General features: G+C 41.8%; 1 protein-coding gene across 11 annotated transcripts in view; it reads left to right on the top strand.

Moving 5' to 3' along the window:
• The first annotated feature begins 7305 nt into the window (after positions 1-7305).
• The window catches only part of ZYG11A (zyg-11 family member A, cell cycle regulator), a 95101-nt gene continuing 82253 nt past the window's right edge, over positions 7306-20153 (top strand). For all 11 annotated transcript variants that reach the window (XR_015555742.1, XR_015555740.1, XR_015555743.1 and 8 more), the window contains exon 1: positions 7306-7533. Coding sequence is in view for 5 of the 11 variants with exons in the window: in XM_087445917.1 (XP_087302043.1) it covers positions 7444-7533 (90 nt within the window). In the remaining 6 variants the exon portion in view is untranslated. The remainder of the gene's footprint in view (positions 7534-20153) is intronic.

The following is a 20153-nucleotide window of genomic DNA, read 5'->3' as shown; positions in this document are numbered from 1 at the left end:
GGGGTTATAGGGGGAGGGGTTAGGAATGTTGACCTTCTGGTGGTACAGACTGGGAGTGCCACACCAGATCTTTCAGTTTTCACTGATGATGGCTATCAGCATAGACTCTCTGTTTGGGGGGTCATCACATTCCTAAGGAACTCAAAAGAACAAAGTTATCATCTTATCACAGCTGGGAGGTACATGCATAAGCAGGGGTCGTAAAATCTACAGAGCAGTTAGATCTCCTGGAGGGTGCATATCCAGCTGGGTTAGTTTGTCAGAGGTCATTCAAAGTTACAATAGGGCTTCTTTTCTACAATATGGCTTCTCTCATGTCAACCTTGTGTTGAGCCGGTATCAATGTCTTTGAATGTGAAGACAAGGTATAATTAAAAGCCCTCCAAAACTGGTTCATGAAATAAATCACATCACTATTGTTTGCAGGTACTAGCAGTGGATTTAAAGAGTCTTCTCCTTTAAAGACCTATGGAAACAGATCAACTATAGTTTAGGATTTGGGGTCAATCAGTTAGTACTATGTGCCAAGTACTATTGTAAGAAGTGGTCTATAATTTCAAATACTGAAGCCAAGTACCTGAGGGTTACTGTGGATATTCAATAAGAACATGATTGCCTTTCAACCTTGTTCCCAGCATAGACATAGATGAATCCTGTCAATTAGCTGTTTTCTTGTTTAACTTGAGAGGTGACTCAGGGGTCTTGAGGATTTGTGAGCTTGTTTTGCTGAAAAAAGAGAATGCCTTTGGGGAGGTTGCAATCATTGGATGGCTGGCCCCCAGCAGCCCTTGAAGCCCAGAAGTCAGATTGCCCAGGGACTTATTGGGAGTGACCCTTTTGTTTCTCCAAAGCTCCTCCTGTCAAGCCCCTTAGCTCTATAAAACCCTGTTTTCTGCTCTTGTTAAGGTGGATTTGGGCGCTGGCCCGGTGGCGCAAGTGGTTGAGTGCGCGTGCTCTGTTGTGGCTGCCCGGGGTTCAATGGTTTGGATCCTGGGCGTGCACTGATGCACTGCTTCTCGGGCCATGCTGTGGCGGCGTCCCATGTAAGGTAGAGGAAGATGGGCACGGATGTTGGCTCCGGGCCAATCTTCCTCAGCAAAAAAAAGAGCAGGATTGGCGTCAGATGTTGTCTTGGGGCTGGTCTTCCTCACACACACAAAAAAAGAGCAAAAAAAACAAAAACAAGATAAAAAAAATGTGGATTTGAGCAAACCCATGCTCCCACCTTCTCGATTTGGCCAATTCAAATAAACCTTTCTCTGTCTCCAAGCACTGATGTCTCAGTATTTGGCTTACTGTGCATCAGGCACATGAACGTGAGATTAAGAGGTTCAGCATTAATACCACCCTTTATTCAGTAGATTCCAATGATTGACTTGGAATCCCAATGTAGCCAGAATGTATATCAACGCAAGCACTATGCTAAGCCTTTTTAACGTATATTTTCTCAGCTAAGCCTTGCAACAACCTTGAGAAGAAGATAATTATTTCATTCTATGGATAAGGAAATTTTGAGATATTAAATAACTTTGCCAAGGTCACAGCTGTTAGGTAGGTGTTAGAGTCACACATAAGACTCATGTCTGTTGGGCCCTGAAATCTATGCTCTTAATCACTATGCTATAAAGGAGAAAAGTCCAATCTAACCATTAAGGCCAATCTCAAATCCAATTTAACCATTTAGGCCATTCCCATGCACTCTTTTGGCCTGTCTCAAAGAATTGAGCCCATTGACAGCTTTCCAAGTTTATGATTTTCTTTCTTTCTTTTTTTTTTTTGTGAGGAAGATTAGCCCTGAGCTAACATCCGATGCCAATCCTCCTCTTTTTGCTGAGTAAGATTGGCCCTGGGCTAACATCTGTGCCCATCTTCCTCTACTTTATATGGGATGCCACCACAGCATGGCTTGACAAGTGGTGTGTTGGTCCGTGCCTGGGATCCAAACCTGTGAACCCCGGGCCACCACAGTGGAGCACACACACTTAACCACTACACCACCGGGCCGGCCCCAAGTTTATGATTTTCAACCTCACTGGCCCTCAGTGTTGTTATTGTAGTGGCTCCTACACTAGAACATAAGATTTTACAGATTTGGGGAGAAAATTTCATCCCCAAAATATGGGGCTAAAGAGAACAACAACCCACCAAACCGGTATAGAGATTACTTCAATGTGAAAGCATCTGAGCTACAGAAAATGCAGAAAGAGATCTTATTTAAACATCCCTTATCTGACTAGAATAGAGCTTTAACAGAGTCAGCTGCCACAAACCCCGCCTCCAAGGAGGTCTCCTGTTAGGGAGACACCCACCTTGGGTACCAGGACATTACAAAATAATTGTACAGTAGTCCCCCCTTATCTGTGGTTTCACTTTCTGCAGTTTCAGTTACCTGCAGTCAACTGAGGTCTGAAAATATTAAACGGAAAATTTCAGAAATAAACCATTCATAAATTTTAAATTGAGTGCCATTCTGAGGAGCATGATGAATCTCAAGCCTTCCAGCTCAGTCCTGCCCTGGACATGAATCATCCCTTTGTCCAGCGTATCCGTGCTTATACACTACCTGCCCACCCATTAGTCATTTAGTAGCCATCTTGATTATCAGATCCATTGTCATGGTATTGCAGTGCATGTATTCAGGTAACCCTTATTTTACTTAATAATGACCCCAAAGTGCAAGTGTAGTTGTCACCGGTGCATTCCCTAAGCAGCTGGAAGTTTAAAGGTGCTTAACACTCCCTCAAGGTTGTTTTTCAGAGCTGTGTCGGGAAGAGATACCAGCATCAACTGGCCTGAACCAGATCGAGCCCCACTGCAAGAGCAGCGCCTGCGCAGATGACCTGAAGATGACCAGAAGATGCCCTTTTCCTCTCCGCCCTAGGAGGAGCCCAGGGCTGATTAGCATAACATGCGAGGTATGTGAGAGCATGTTTTCAGACTGAGCCGGTGCCAGCTAATACCTGCTTATACCAGCTAATACATGTGATGATAAAACTTCCCTTTTATTTATTTATTTTGTGTGTGTGTGTGTGTGTGAGGAAGATCAGCCCTGAGCTAACATCCATGCCAATCCTCCTCTATTTTGCTGAGGAAGACTGGCCTTGGGCTAACATCTGTGCCTATCTTCCTCCACCTTATATGGGATGCCACCACAGTATGGCCTGACAAGCAGTGCGACGGTCTGTGCCCAGGATCTGAACCTGCGAAACCCAGACTGCCAAAGCAGAGCACACAAACTTAACCGTTATGCCACCAGGCTGGCCCCCTCATGTATTTTTTCAACAAATATCATTGACTACTGATGGGGTGTGGGGCAGGCTGCCCCAAGATGTGTCACTCTGATGTGTGGATTATTTCGAGCTGAAGACAATAAAGGCTCAGAAGATTCAGAAGAACATTTGGCCTTCTCCCAAATTGCCTGAAAGAATTTAAGATAGAAGGCCTGTCTCCAGGACAGGCCATCACCATAGATAACTCTGGGTATGGATAGACTGGGAGGGTCCTTGCTAAGCCCATTCTTATCAAAGCTCTGAAAACCAAGTAAAGGAAGAAGTTATCCTTTGTAAGAGACATTTACATTTATAAGGGAAATCCGTTTGTAAAGGTATCTCCCTCTGTACCAGGAAGAAGGGAAGATGACCTTATCTCTAGAAACTCTTATCAGTGCGGAAGGCAAGGACTTAAATCTGTGTATTAACCTTACTCTTGTTTAGTGTACTTTTCTGGTAATCTCCCACAGCTGACTCCCTCCACCCCCAACATCCTCCTTTGTCTTTAGCTGAAGATAGTATTTAAGATGAGAACCTCTGCTATTTTTGTGAGTTACCCAGTTTTTCCTGGGTCTCTCCCATGTATACATGTTATAGAGCTTTGTTTGATTTTCTCCTGTTATTCTGTCTCATGTCAACTTAATTGGTAGCCCAGCCAGAAGGGACCCAGAGTGGGTAGAGGATAGGTCTTCCTCCTCTACACTACCTTCTATAAGTTAGACACTGTTTTAGGCCTAGGGATACAATAAAACAAAGTCCTTGCACTCATGTGGCTTACATTTTTTCCTAGTAGCAGAAAGCAGAAAACAAACAGAAATAAAATAAATATATAGCATGACAAATAGTGTTAAGTATGAAAGCAGAACAAAAGGGACAAGAAGTTTTGGGAGGGTGTGGTGATGGTGGTAAGGATTGCTATTTACTGTATTACAGTCAGGGAGGTCTTTATTGTTAAGGGAACACTTGAGCAAAAACATGAAGAAAGTAAGAGACCCAGCCATGAGGGTAGCCAAAGTAAGAGAGACAGCCATGAGAATAGCAAGGAGTCCAATAGTGCTGGAGTGGAATAAGCAAAGGGGAGAGTGGCAGAAGATGAGGTGAGAGAAGGGCAGGGAGAGAACAGATTATATAGAACCTTCTAGAGTACCACCCTTAAGACTTTTTTTTTTTTGGTGAGGAAGATTGGCCCTGAGTTAACATCTGTGCCCATCTTCCTCTCTTTTGTATGTGGGATGCCACCACAGCATGGCTTGATGAGCGGTGTTCATGTCTGTGCCTGGAATCCAAACCTGTGAACCCTGGGCCGCCAAAGCAAAGCACACGAACTCAACCACTAAACCATTGGGACGGCCCACTTAAGACTTTTAAAATTCTGTGTGAGATGGGAAGCTATTGGAGGAATTGGGGCAGAAGGGTGACATGTTTAAAATGATCACTCTAGCTGCTGTGTTGAGAATAGATTTTAAGGAGCAAGGATGGAAGCTGGGAAACCAGAGAGGAGGATATCATAAAAATCCAAGTGGGTAATGACAGGGACTTGGACCAGTGCAGCAGTGATAGAAGAGGTAAGACATAGACAGTTTGTCCATATATTTTGAAGATAGAGCCAACAGGATTTCCTAACGGATAGGATATGGGATACGAGAATAAAAGAGGAGTTAAAAATGATTCCAAGGTTTTCGTCATAAGCAACTGAAAGGGAGGAGTTGCCATACACTGAAATGGGGAAGACTGTAGGAAAAGCAGGGTAAGGAGAGGATATCAGGAGTTTACTTTTGGACATGTTGAAGTATGTCCTGGAAGCCAAATGAAGAAGTATTTTAGGGGAAAAGAAATGATCACTTGAGTCAAATGCTATTAAACAGTCAAATAAGATGAGGAATGAGAAGTGACCATTGAGTTTAGCAACTTGGAAGTTGACAAGAATGGTTTAGTGGAGTGGTAGAGGTGAAATAAAATGGTAGGAGAAAAATTAGAGACAGCAGGGATAGAACACACGTTGGAGAAGTTTTACTGTAAAGGATAGAAGAGATATGGGGGCAATACCTGATGAGAGAAATTAGGTCAAAAGAAGTACTTTTTGTCTTTAATCGTGTGAAAAGTATCAGCTTATTTATATGCTGGTGACAATGATCCAAGAAAAAGGAGAAAAATGATAATGCAAGAGAAAGAAGGAACTTTGCTGGATGATGTCTTTGAATAAGCAAGAGGGGGTGAGATCTAGCGTACAAATCCAGGGGTTGGCCTTCGATAAGAGTATAAATAGTTCATAGTAATAGGAGAGAACAAAGGGAGAGAGCCTATACAGATGGTTGGATAGACGTGATGGTGGGAGCTTGGGATGTTCTTTTTTGATTGCTTTTCTTTTCTCAGTGAAAGAGGAAGCTGAGAGTATGGTTGGAGGAAGAGGTGTTGGAAGTTTGAGGATAGAGAAGATAGGAAGTAGTCCGCTTAAAAAAAAGGATATTGATTGGACTTGGAGTCAGAAAATTTGATTTTGACTCCCAGGTTTTCCACTCATCAGGTGGGTAAAATTTAACTTGTCTATTCAACCTCTTAGGTGTTCTATTTCCCTTTGAGTAAAATGGAGATGATAGGTGCTGCTCAGGATTTGTTTTTTTTTTTGGTATGAGGATTAAAGAAAAGAATAAAGGTGAAAGGGAAGCATTTTGCAAAGTTATTTGTACTTGAAAAATAATTTTAACACTTGAATCCACTTATCAAGTACCTGCTCTGTGCCAAGCACCAAGCATTGTGATGTGTTTTACATAACTTATCTTATTTAATCCTTACATTAACTCTGTGAGATAACGCATTCTCATCTCATTTTACTGAGAGGAAGTAGAGCTTCAGAGAAATTAAGAATCTTCCCCAAGGTTCACAAGTTAGTGGATGGCTGAGCCAGCATTTCAAGCCAGGATTCAAATCCAAGGCTCCTATTCTTTTTTTTTTTAATTTTTATTTATTTATTTATTTTTTTCCCCCAAAGCCCCAGTAGATAGTTGTATGTCATAGATGCACATCCTTCTAGTTGCTGTACGTCGGACACGGCCTCAGCATGGCTGGAGAAGCGGTGCGTCGGTGCCATCCCCGGGGATCCGAACCCCGGCCGCCAGCAGCAGAGCGCGCGCACTTAACCACTAAGCCATGGGGCCAGCCCCCAAGGCTCCTATTCTTAACTATCCTTTCCCAAGACATATTTTTCTCTTATTTTTTTTTTAAAGATTTTATTTATTTATTTTTTCCCCTCCAAAGCCCCAGTAGATTGTTGTACATTCTAGTTGCTGTATGTGGGACGCGGCCTCAGCATGGCCGGAGAAGCGGTGCGTCGGTGAGCGCCCGGGATCCGAACCCAGGCCGCCAGCAGCGGAGCGCGCGCACTTAACCGCTAAGCCACGGGGCCGGCCCATATTTTTCTCTTAAATTAGCTAAAGTGTACTAAGTTACTGCTCTCTCAGGGCTTCTTTTTTGGAGCAAGTTACAAGGGTCTTCTTGGTACTTTTCAGGTCACAAGAAAGCTGAGTAGTTCATTTTGTGTACTTATGAGGTCAGAAGTGGTTTTGATATTTGATTCATTCCATGTCAGTAGGAGTTGAAACAGAGAGCACTGATATGAGAGGTGCTGTTGCCGGATTTTTAGGAGAAAGATCTTTAAAAAATATATTTTAAAGTATTAAAAATATATATTCTATTTCCCAACTCTAGAGAGCTGGTCCTTGGGCATGCCCCCGAAGGGCGACAGCAACGTGGTATCCATCCCTGACGTGTGGACTTGAGAGAGGTTGGTCTCAGAAGGGTGAGGAGGAGTTGGGTGAGTCGCTGGACAGGCTAAGGTCGGTCTCTGGGGCGTCGGACAGCTCGGCCTCGATGGGGCGCAGTAGGTGTGGGCGTGGGTGGGGGTGGGGAGGGCCCGTTTTGAGGGCGGGGTCTGCGGCGGGCCGGCCTCCGCGGGCGGAAGGTGAGGCTGCGGCGGGCGCGGGCGCGTGCGCGTCGCCACGCCGGGCGTTTCAAAAGCTTTGCGGCCGGGACCGGGCGGTGCGAGCGCTGCGTGCGCGGCCCACGGAGCCGGCTCTGCTCTGCTGCCTCTGCGCGCCCGACGACTCCACCTCTCGCGGGATCCGGGCTCCCGCTCGACGCCGGCTTTCTCCTCGACGCCCAGCCGGCGGGGGTCGCCATGGTTCACTTCTTGCACCCGGGGCTGTCGCCCCGGACCATCGCCCTTCCCGACGCTCAGAAGGATGCCCTGGGCAGCTGCGTGGTGCAGGTGAGCACCGGGGCGGCGTCGGGGACGCGAACCCCGGCGGGACGCCCCGTCCCTGGCGAGCGCAGCCAGTCGTCGGAGACTGTGCGAGGCTCTTGTTGGTTCGTTTGGTCGATGCGGGGGTAAAGTCTGAAGAGGCTGAGGCCCTGCCAGGCTCCCTTCGTCGCCGGGGAAGTGCATGCTGAAGGAGAGGTTTCTGCCCGGGGCGTCCCAGCCTCAGGGCGGAGCGCGCCGACCTTGCGCAGCCGGGTGGACGCGGGGCGCGCCCCGCGCGTGCCCTGGGGCCAGTCCCCGCCTCTGGTCTCCGGCTTGCACCTATGCTTGCTAAAGGCAGCAGCTGTTTTGCAGGGTAGTGTAAGTTTGGACGTGACGCTAGCCTGGACGGTAGTAGACGCTGGCGCTTATTATTGTCATAATGAACCCAAATGCCCCAAACCTCGACCGTTCCCCCACGTGCGTCGTGGACGTGGTGCTCCCCAGAGGCCGTGGCTCATCGGCCACTGCTACCCGAGGCATTGGGCCGGGGGACCGGAACAGAAAGACCCTCCTCAGCCCGGTTGTGGGAACTGGAACACTGAAGACTGAAATTCCTTCAGTTCCACGTGTTCGCCCCCTCCCCCCATGCCAATTAAACTAAACTCAGAAAAATGCAGAGTAAAGTGGTGTGTGTTCGGCGCCTACTGTGCGTTAAGCATCACATTTCTAAAGTAATCTGGTCATCTCTGGTCTTTTGTAGGCATTGATAGTCTCCATTTTAGTGGCATGTAGTGAAGTTGAAAACTGCAAGTTAGTTAATTTGCTCATAAACTTGAACTTGACCTCAGGTGTTCTGATACCAGTCCACATTCTACAGCGCCCCAAAGGACCACCCTCTTGGAACTCAAAATCCAGTGAATGCTCAACCCAAAATTAGTGAGGAGGGAAGGAAATACTCTGATTGAGGTTGTGCTTTACACACTAACGCCTTGTTGGAAGGCTTTTGTGCCCTGCAAAGATCTAGCCTGTACTCCTTGTACTCTTTTGGACGTACTTTTAAAAGCCGTACTTTCAAAAGCTGGGTTTTAACTATGTACTAGCACAGTGTGTCAAGCACATTTTTTGTTTCTGTTGATTGCAATTGAAACACAAGATTTTCTTTAGAAAAGCGATCAGACCAATCCATTTTTTCTGTCCGGTTCCATCGTGTACTATATGTATGCTCGTTTTCTTTGTACGATTTTATTTTCAATTAGTTTTTAAATTACTCAAGGCGTGAATACATTTTCCTCTATAATATATATTTTTCCATTTGTTTATGCCGTCTTTAATTTTATTTAGCAGTGTTTTGTAGTTTTTGGTGTAAAGGTCTTTTACATTGTTGAATTCATCCCTGTTTTTGATACTACTGTGAATATTTTTAAAAACTTCACATACACTTTTTTTCTGGTATATTGATCTTGGCTCTTACAACCTTGTTCAAGTCACTTATTTCCTCTAGTAGGTTTTTTTTTTTGAAGATTTCTTAAGATCTTCATAATCGTGTCATGTGCAAATAAAGACAGCTTTACTCATTCCGTTTCACTCTATGCTTTTTATTTATTTGTTGTTTGTTTATTTATTTATTTTTGGTGAGGAAGATCGGCCCTGAGCTAACATGTATTGCCAATCTTCCTCTTTTTGCTGAGGAAGATTAGCGCTGAGCTAACATGTGTGCCCATCTTCCTCCATTTTGTATGTGGGATGCTGCCACAGCATGGCTTGATGTGTGGTGCGTAGGTGTCTGCCCAGGATCGGGACCTGCGGGACCTGTGAACCCTGCGAACCCCGGGCCTCCCAAGTGGAGCGCGTGAACTTAACCACTGTGCCAGGGGCCGACCCTGTTTCCTTTTTTTAAATTGCATTTTTCAGGACCTTTTGTAGGTTGTTAAAGAGATGCGGTGAGAGTAGACATGTTTGTATTTTAGATCTTTCACTTTTAAATGTGATACTGGCTATAGATTTTTCCGTAGATGCTGTTTATCAAATTAAGGAAGTTTTATTCTATTCCTAGTTTGCTGAGAGCTTTTTTTTTAAAATCATGAAATGTGTGTTGAATTTTGTCAAATGCTTTTTCAACATTTATTAAGATCGTATGTTTTTGTTTATTCTGTTAATGTGGTGGATTTTATTGATTGTAAATTTAACTGTACATTTTAGCAATAAACCCCACCTGGTCATGAGGTATTATTTTTATATATTGCAGGATTCTATTTGCTAATATTTTAAGTATTTTTATGTCCATGTTTATGAGTGAAATTACTCTGTAGAAATATTTAATCAAGTTCTAGTATTGGGATAATACTGGCCTCAAAGAATGAATAGGGAAGTGTTCCCTATTCAATTTTTTTAGTTTGTGGAGGATTGGTATTATTTCTTTATTAGATGTTTAATAAAACTCTCCAGTGAAGCCATTGAGTCTTCAATTTGTTTGGGGGAAGGTTTTTAATTATATCTGTTTCTTGGGCAGGGAATTTAATTATATAGAGCTATTCATATATTTTTTTTTTTTTTTTTAGATTTTATTTATTTATTTTTCCCCCAAAGCCCCAGTACATAGTTGTCTGTCATAGCTGCACATCCTTCTAGTTGCTGTATGTGGGATGCGGCCTCAGCATGGCTGGAAGAGTGGTGCCTCGGTGCGCACCCGGGATCCGAACCCGGGCCGCCGGCAGCGGAGAGCACGCACTTAACCGCTAAGCCACGGGGCCGGCCCAATTCATATATTTTATTTTATATTTATAAAAGGGTCAATTCATCAAGAAGACATAACATACCTAAATGTGTATGCACTTACTAACAGATTGTCGGTTTTTGTAGTTTGTCATCCAAGGAATGTGCCATCCTAGTTCATCTGAATTATCAAATTTATCAATGAAATTGTTCATCAAATTTATTTATTTATGTATTTAAATTTTTATTTATTTATTTTTTCCCCCAAAGCCCCAGTAGATAGTTGTATGTCATAGTTGCACAGCCTTCTAGTTGCTGTATGTGGGACGCGGCCTCAGCATGGCTGGAGAAGCGGTGCGTTGGTGCATGCCCAGGATTCCGAACTCGGGCCGCCAGCAGCGGAGTGCGCGCACTTAACTGCTAAGCCACGGGGCTGGCCCTCATCAAATTTATTGACAAAAATTATTATCATTCTGTTTGTGTGTGACGCATATTGGCCCTGAGCTAATATCCGTTGCCAATCCTCCTCTTTTTGCCGAGGAAGATTGGCCCTGGGCTAACATCTGGGCCCATCTCCCTCTATTTTATATGTGGGACGCCGTCACATGTGGCGTGACTACCTGTGTGTATGTCTGCACCCGGGATCTGAACCTGCAAACCCCAGGCCACCAAATTGGAGCACGTGAACTTAACTGCTGAGCCACCTGGCTGGTCCCGTCTTGTTTCTAATATAAATATTTAGAGCTATACATTTCCTCTAACAGTGCTTTGGTTAACGCCCATAAATTTTGATGTGTTATTCAAAATATTCTCTAATTTCCGTTATGATTTCTTCTTTGGGATATTTAGAAGTGTACTGCATAATTCCCAAAGAGTTGTGGATATTCTGTGAATCTTTTTGTTTAATTGACTTCTTATGTAATTGTATTGTTGTCAGAGAACATACTCTGATTTCAATCCATTTATATTTATTGAGACTTGTTTTATGGCTTAGCTATGATCTATCTTGGTGCATATTCATGTGCACTTAAAAGGAATATGTATTGTATAATTGGGCATAGTATTCTGTGACTGTCAGGTCAACTTGGTTGATATTGTTAATCTTCTATATTCTTACTCATTTTCCGTCTACTTGTTTTTATCAGTTATTGAAGATGAGTGTTAATTTCCAACTGTAATTGTGGATTTTTCTTTTTACTCATTCAGTTTTTGCTTCATGAATTTTGAAGCTGTTAGTAAGTGCATACCCATTTAGGAATTATGTCTTCTTGATGAATTGACCCTTTTATCATTGTGAAATGTTCATCTTGATTTCTGGTAATATTGTTGTCCTGTAGCCTTCTTTTTCTGACATTAATATAGTCTCTCCAGTTTCCTTCTGAGTAGTGTTAAGCAACCCTGTGTTGTGTTTATGTGTAAAGCACATCTCTTGTAAACAGCAGTCTTGCTTTTTTATCCAGTCTGACAATCGGTACCTTTTAAATTAGAGTAAATGTAGTTATCAAAATTGTTGGATTTAAGTTTAGTGTGTTGCTATTTGTGTTCTATTTGTCTTGTTTGTTGTTTGTTGTTGTGTTTCATTCCTTTCCTGACTTCTTTTGAATTATTTTTAAAGTTTCATTTTTTCTCTTCTATTGACTTACTAGTTGTTTCTGTCCTTTTCTTTCCCTCTCTCTTTCATGGTCACTCAAAGATAGCCGTTTTTAAAGTGTGGACTCAGGACCTCTGGGGTCCCTAACACCCCATTCTCTTCCATTAAGCCATACGTTAATGAAATTTCCAAAATGTAAAACAGTGCTGTTGTTGTCACTAAACTTTTTAAAAATTCTTTTTGAAAATACAGTGGTTAACTGATATACCAGGACATATCCGATTTCTAGGAACTTCATACAGTTTCTAGAACTCTCATATACCTATACAGATACTACATAGAGAAGGCTTAGGGCCAGCTCGGTGGCATAGTGGTTAAGTTCATGCGCTTCGCTTTGGTGGCCCAGGGTTCACAGGTTCAAATCCCAGGTGCAGACATACACATAGCTCATCAAGCCATGCTGTGGCGGCGTCCCACATACAAAAGAGAGGAAGATGGGCACAGATATTAGCTCAGGGCCAATCTTCCTCACCGAAAAAAAAAAAAAAAGTTCCTTATGTCAGCATGTGATTTGTTAAATTTTGTTATTTCTAAATGAATTAATACATATTTTAAAGATTTTTCAGTTTTAACTTACAATGCAGTAAATATTGGTAGGTATAACCCAATTTTTAAGAGTATAAAGGAGTCCTAAGACCAAAAAGTTTGAGAGCCACAGCTCTAGGTTTTAAAATACACATTTGATTTACCAGTCTGCTTTTAAATATATCACTTCACCTTAGAACAGTATTCTTTCATTTCCCTCCTCTAGTCCTGTCCTTTGTGCTGTTGAGGTAATACATTGTACTTCTCCATGTGATAAATTGCACAATATATTGTTTTTATTTTTGCTTTGATCAGTTATTTCCTAAAGAAATTAGTTTTCTTACATATATTTCTTTTTTTTTTTTTTTTTTTTTTTTTTTTTTTTTAAAGATTTTATTTATTTTATTTTTCCCCCCAAAGCCCCAGTGGATAGCTGTGTGTCGTAGCTGCACATCCTTCTAGTTGCTGTATGTGGGACTCGGCCTCAGGATGAACGGAGAAGCGGTGCCTCGATGCGCACCCGGGATCCGAACCCGGGCCACCAGCATCGCAGCGCGCGCACTTAACCACCAAGCCACAGGGCCGGCCCTCTTACATATATTTCTTATTAAAAAAAAAAATTTTTATATTTATCCACATGTTCCTGTTTCCAGTACTCTTCCTTTTTCTCTAGATCCCAGATACCCATCCTGTATTATTTTTCTTCAGCTTAAAGAACATTTAACCTTTCTTATGTGTAGATCTGCTGGTGACAAGTTCTCTCTACTTTTGGTTGTCTGAGAATATCTTTATTTCACCTTTATTTTTTAAAAATGTTTTCATTCCACTTAGTTTTTCCCCCCACTACACTTTTTTTTTTTTTTTAATAATTTTATTTATTTTTTTCCCCCAAAGTCCCAGTAGATAGTTGTATGTCACAGCTGCACATCCTTCTAGTTGCTGTATGTGGGACGCGGCCTCAGCATGGCCGGAGAAGCGGTGCGTCAGTGCACGCCTGGGATCCGAACTCGAGCCGCCAGCAGCGGAGCACGCGCACTTAACTGCTGAGCCACGGGGCCGGCCCCCCCTACTACACTTTGTTATTTCGTTGTCTTCTGGCTAGCATTGCTTCTGATGAAAAGTCAGTTGTTGTATTCACTGCCCCCTCACCCCATCTTAAGATTTTTCTCTTTATCATTGGTTTTTAGCCAATTTGCTGTGTTGTGGTGTCTTTTATTTATTTCGCTTTGGGTACATTTTGCTCTGGAATCAGTGGGTTTATATTTTGTATCTAATTTGGACATTTTTTGACTTTTTTTTTTAAGAAAGCCATCAAATTTGTTTTATTATTCTTTGTACCCAGTGAATTAACTGTAATTCACTAAATATTAAATTACAAAGCAGTTTCATAGATTGCAAGTATAGGACATTGTCCTTGTTGACCATTGTTTCTTAAAATATTTTTTCTTCTCCAATAACTCCTCTCTTCTGGAGTTTTAATTACACATTTATGTTGGACTGCTTAAGATTGTCCCTTGGGGCTCTATGCCTCTCCATTTTTTTTTCCCAGCCTTTTTCTGTTTCAGTTTAGTTTTGATTACACTGCCTTCAACTTCACTGATCTCTAATTTTGTAGTGTCTGATCTGTTGATAATCTCATCTAATGTATTATTTATTTTAGATAACACATTTTTCAACTCTAGAAGTTCCATTTGGGTCTTTTTCAGATCTTCCATTTTTCTGTTGAGACTCCATATTTATTTTGTCATTATGTTCATGTTCTCCTTTCTGTCTGTGAATTATAATATCTGTTTTAAAGTCTTTGCTAATTATGTCATTTCAGTTATTTCTGGATCTGTTTCTATTGACTGATTTTTTTTTTCTTCTGCTTCTTACCATGTCTGATATTTTATTGTAAGCTGAACTTTATGGATGCTACTTTGAGTAGCTAGATTTTTGTTATCTTCCTGAGTAGGGCCTATATTTGATGTTTAAAAAAGGCTATTGTCAATATTTTAAAATTTAGTTTTCCAATTAATTGTTGGTTGCATATAGAAACACAGCTTTTTGTTTGTTTTGCTTTTTTACCTTGTACCCCTTAAAACATGTTAATTAGGAGAGTTATATAGTACACTTTATATTTTAGAAATGATAAGTCTAGACTCTGGGTAGAGATGGCTTAGAAAAGGATTAGGAGAGAAACTAGAGAAACTAATTTGGAGTTTTTCAGTGTTCTAGGTAAGATGGTAGTGACTTATATTGGAAATTGGTTGTGGAGCTAGAAAGAAGGGGATGAACTAGAAATTTATTGGGGGCGTTTAACAATCATGCTGGCAGCAGGAAACAGATGGCACAATCAGAATAGGGATAATTCAGTAGGAGTTTAATTAAGGGACTACTTCCAAAGATAAGGAATGGAAAACCACAATAATGCAGTACTCCGTGTCTAGTAACAGCATCTATTACCACCCCTAGGTTCAGTGGACCTCCCAGAAGGAGTGTCTTAGTCTATTTGGGCTGCTGTAACAAATACTGCATAGACTTGGGTGACTTATAAGTGACAGAGATTTATTTCTCACAGTTCTGGAGGCCAGGAAGTCCAAGATCAACGTGCTGGCAGATTTGGTGTCTGGTGAGAGCCCACTTCCTGATTCATAGACATCTTTTTGCTATTTACTCACATTGCAGAAGGGGCAGGGGAGCTCTCTGGGCTCTCTTTTTTAAGGGCACTAATTCCATTCATGAGGGCTCTACCACATGACCTAATCACTTCCCAAAGGTTCCTACCTCCAAATACCATCAAATTGGGGGTTAGATTTCAACATAAGAATTTTGGAGGAACACAAACTTTCAGTTTATAGCAAGGACAGAGGGCTGATTTTATTTTATTTAAAAAAAAATTTTTTTTTTAACTTTATTTATTTATCTAGTCCCCCCAAAGCCCCAGTAGATAGTTGTATGTCATAGCTGCACATCCTTCTAGTTGCTGTATGTGGGATGCAGCCTCAGCGTGGCCGGAGAAGCGGTGCGTCGGTGCGCGCCCGGGATCCGAACCCGGGTCGCCAGCAGCAGAGCGCGTGCACTTAACCGTTAAGCCACGGAACCGGCCCCTGGAGGGTTGATTTTAAAGGAGTGATTGCTGGGACACAGCCAGCCCAAGGCAACCTTAAAGAGAGCTGGGGAAATAATCTGTAGTGGGTTAAATTGTGTCCCCCAAAAACATATGTCCAAGTCCTAACCCCTGGAACCTGTGAATTTGAGCTTATTTGGAGATAGAGTCTTTGTAAATTTAATTAACTTGATGATCTTGAGAAGATCATCTGGATTTAGGGTCCTAAATTTTAGGTGGACCCTTAAGCCAGTGACTGGTGGTGTCCTTATAAAAGAAAGGGAGGGAGATTTGAGACATAGAGACACAGGGAAGAAGCCCATGTGAAGATGGAGGCAGAGATTAGTTATGTTGCCACAGGCTAAGGAAAGCCAGGAGCTACCAGAAACTGGTAAAGAATTCTTCCTTAGGGGCCGGCCCAGTGGCGCAAGTGGTTAAGTGCGTGTGCTCCACTTTGGTGGCCCGGGGTTCGTGGGTTCAGATCCCGGGCGTGCACTGATGCGCCGCTTGTCGAGCCATGCTGTGGCGGCATCCCATATAAAGTAGAAGAAGATGGGCATGGATGTTAGCTCAGGGCCAATCTTCCTCAGCGGGGGAAAAAAAAAAAAAGGAGGATTGGCATCAGATGTTAGCTCAGGGCAGATCTTCCTCAGCAAAAAAAAAAAAAGAGGAGGATTGGCATCAGATGTTAGCTCAGGGCAGATCTTCCTCACACAAAAAAGAAAAAAAAAAAAGAATTCTTCCCTAGAACCTTCAGAGGGAGAATGGCCTTGCTCACACCTTAATTTTTGAACTTCTGTCCTTCAGAACTGTGAGAGAATAAATTTCTGTTGTTTTTAGCCACCAATTTTGTGGTAATTTGTTGTAGCAACTCTAGGAAACTGATACATGTTCTATTCTAACTTCATTCTCTTCCCTCCTGTCTTTTTTGAGAGTTGCATGTTGTCGGAACCAAACTGACAACCAGAGGACAAGGGAACCTATTCATAGGATCCACACAGGTCATCTCCAGGAGTAGAGAGCAGGGTGGAGAAGGTTAAGGAGTGGATCTGGGTGGGAGGTAGGTGGCAAATGGAAGCTATTAGACACAGTTAGAACCAGTATGATTTGCTAATGTATTGGATAGGGGTGTGTGTGGGGGGCAGTGTTGCTTAACGACAAGGAAGTCTCAGTCAAGATTAAGCAACTGAATAGATGTGATGCCATTTACTGAGCGGGGAAACACTAGAAAAGTTCAGTTTTGTACATGGTGAGTTTGAGGTATTTGTGACACAGTTAAGTAGATACGTCAGGGAGGCAAGTAGCTGTCTAAGACTATGGCTTAAAGGAAGATCTGACCTGGAGATAATAATCTGGAATTTGTTGGGGTTATAGATAATATTTAGAGTCATGTAATCAGTAGTCGAATATTACAGAGGCAGAGTCATTAGTCATTACTGGTCTTGGTGGGGGATGGAAGCCAGATAGAGTGATTTGAAGAATGAATGGCATAGGAAGGATCTCTGAAACATACTATTGATTTATAAAACAAAAACAAGTAGCAGACTACTCTAATATAATTCTATTTATATAAAGTTCAGTAACATGCAGAACTAAACAATATTTAGGATAATGATTACCTCTGGGTGAAGGGATGGGAAATAGCGTCAGGGAGGGGCGCATAAAGGACTCCAAAAATATTGGTATATTCATTAAGCTATGTGGTGAATACAAGGGTGTTTTTAAAATAATTATATTTTATATTTTATTATTATTTAAATATGTTACACATGTTCCCAATACCTTTTATGTGAATTTAATCTTTAATGTATTATATTTTTTAAATGGGGCTGCTATGCCCAATAATATGGCAAATAATATCATAAACTAAATATTCTGGATAAAATGTAACAAACATTCTTGGAAATACAAAGTAAAGGAAATCTCCAGCTACCCCACCCAATTCAAAGAAGCTAGAAATCAGGTCCGTAAGCAGACCCTAAAGTTTTGACATTTACCATTGTCAATAACCAGGGATTAGAGACTAGGCGTTTGCCAAAATCAGGTAGGGAGTTTGAATGGAGACTATAAACTATAACTGTATGTATAATATATAACTAATATGGGCTAACAAAGGCTGACTATACTTCAGTGAAATGATAGATCTAAAAAAATCTGCTTACGGGAAAGGGAAACAGGAAACCTTGTCAGTTTTGGCTTGGATTTTGAATGAGAAGAATATCTCCTAAAAATTTGCTATCACAGGCCTGTCCTCACACAAATTTAGGGTTTTAATTGACATTTCTTGCTTGGTACAGGAAATCTGTAGCTGAGAAATTATCAAAGTGATCCCTGGTAATGCCCCTGGGGTAACTAGCGTTTAGCCGAATCTCTCTAATGTGACCTGTCTTCAACCCACTCCTCACAGGAGTCCTACAAATAAATTCTCGTTAAAGACCAGCTCACAATTTTAAATTATAAAACATGAATCTCGATGAGTAAGAGTCAACAGAATCAACAACTAACAGAATTAGATTCCCAGACACTTCAGGAGATGGAATTATTGAAGCACTATAAAATAAATATATTTAAAATTTATTAAAGAAATAAAAGATAAAATAAAAATGAAAAAAGATCAGTATACAATTAGTCTATGAAGAACTAAACACCATTGAATAGAGAAATAGAAATAGTGACCCGGAAGATAGATCTATAGAAATTACCCACAGGAAGCATAATCTCCCTTTTCCATGGGCATATGAACCACTTCTGGCTTTTGAGACCCAAGTAGAAGTCTGCTGAAACTGTTTCAGGGAATTTCTTTGCTTCCTTGCCTCTTTTCTGACATGAGTTCTGACATGGTGAGGAGTTGGAGCAACTGGAACTCTGATATGTTCTCTTGGGAATGCAAAGTGGTACAGTTACTTTGCAAGAAGAGGTTAGCATTTTCTTATGTAAAGTTAAGTACACACGTACATGTAGGAAATGTGAAACTCCAGGGACCCAGGAATCTCATTCCTAGGTAACTGCCCAAGAAAAAGGAAAACTATGTTCACAGAAACCTTTACACGAATATTTATAGGGGCTTTCTTTAAAATTGTCAAAAACTTCAAACAATCCAAATGCCCTTCACTTGGTGAATAAAGAAATTGTGCTACGTTCATGCAGTGGAGTACTTCTCAGATATAAAAAGGAATAAATTACAAAAAACATGCAACAGCATAGATGAATCTCAATTGCATTATGTGAAGTGAAAGAAGCCAGATTCTAAAGGCCTACATACTGTATGATTCTGTTTATATGACATTTTGGAAAAGGCAGAACTCTGGAACAGATAAGTGGTTGCTTGGGGTTAGCAGGAGCAGTTGTCTACAAAGGGACACTAGGGAATTTTTGAGTCATGAAACTGTTCTCTATTTTTATAATGGTGGTAGTACACGACTGTATGCATTCATCAAAACTCGTAGAACTTAGTGTACACCAAAATAATTTTTTTCTGCTATATGTAAATTATACCTCAATTAAAACAAAAACAAAAATGAAGAGAAGGAAAGTGATTACAGTATGTAAACTTATCAGAGAAGTTTGGTTATGAAGAGTAATTGAAGAGGATATGGCAGTCAACAGAGGGTTTTTTTTTTGTGTGTGTGAGGAAGATTGGCCCTGAGCTAACATCTGCCAATCCTCCTCTTTTTTTGCTGAGGAAGACTGGCCCTGGGCTAACATCCGTGCCCATCTTCCTCCACTTTATGTGGGACGCCGCCACAGCATGGTTTGCCAAGCAGTGTGTCGGTCCACGCCAGGAATCCAAACCAGCGAACCCCGGGTTTCCGCAGCGGAGCGCCGGCACTTAACCACTGCGCCACCGGGCCGGCCCCGGGGTTTTTTGTTTTTAAGGCAAATAATAGAGCATAAATTGTATGTTAAGAGTGACCCATTTGAGAAGGAGAGTTTGAAGATGTATATATGAATGAAGAAATAACAGGAGAGAGGCCAAGGTAAGAGGGATGAAATCCACTCAGCACGTGTGGAAGTGTTGGTCTTTGCAAGGAGGTACACATTTTCCGTATAAGAAGAGAATGAGGAAAAGATGCCTGTAGTTTCCAGCTAAATTTGATGGTGAGTTGGCTTCACTTTTCTCAGTGAAGTAAGATCAGCGTAAAACGGGTTTGAGGAACAAGTAGAAGGCATGACATAATTCTTGCCCCATGGCAGGAGAGTGCTCTGTCTGAAGAGATCTTGTAGGATTTCCAGCTACTGAGGGCTCATTTGAAGTTCACGATTATGAATTTGCCATGACATACTATGTTGTGTGAATCTTCCCCCTTTCCGTAGATGATTAGCTGCTGGGTGTTGCCACAAAAACGTGGATAGTGAAGTTCTTCCAGGAATGGAGTTTTGTCTGGAGAGTGTAATGGAGGAGGGAGCAAGGAGTAATTTATATTTTATTTTATACAGTAAATTATACTGAGCCAGCCCTGGTGGTCTAGTGGTTAAGATTTGGCGCTCTCACCTTGGCAGCCCTGGTTTGTTTCCTGGTCTGGGAACCAGACATCTGTCAGTTATACCATGGTGGCTGTGTGTTCCTTTCATGCTGAAAGCTATCCCACCAGTATTTCAAATACCAGCAGGGTCACCCATCGTGGACAGGTTTCAGCAGAGCTTCCAGACTAGACAAACTAGGAAGAAGGA

Source organism: Ceratotherium simum, chromosome 22 (assembly GCF_057802395.1).
Source record: "Ceratotherium simum simum isolate JZ-2026a chromosome 22, ASM5780239v1, whole genome shotgun sequence".
Lineage (NCBI taxonomy): Eukaryota > Metazoa > Chordata > Mammalia > Perissodactyla > Rhinocerotidae > Ceratotherium > Ceratotherium simum.
The sequence above is the reverse complement of the archived record's forward strand: the minus strand, read 5'-3'. Positions and strand labels throughout refer to the sequence as shown.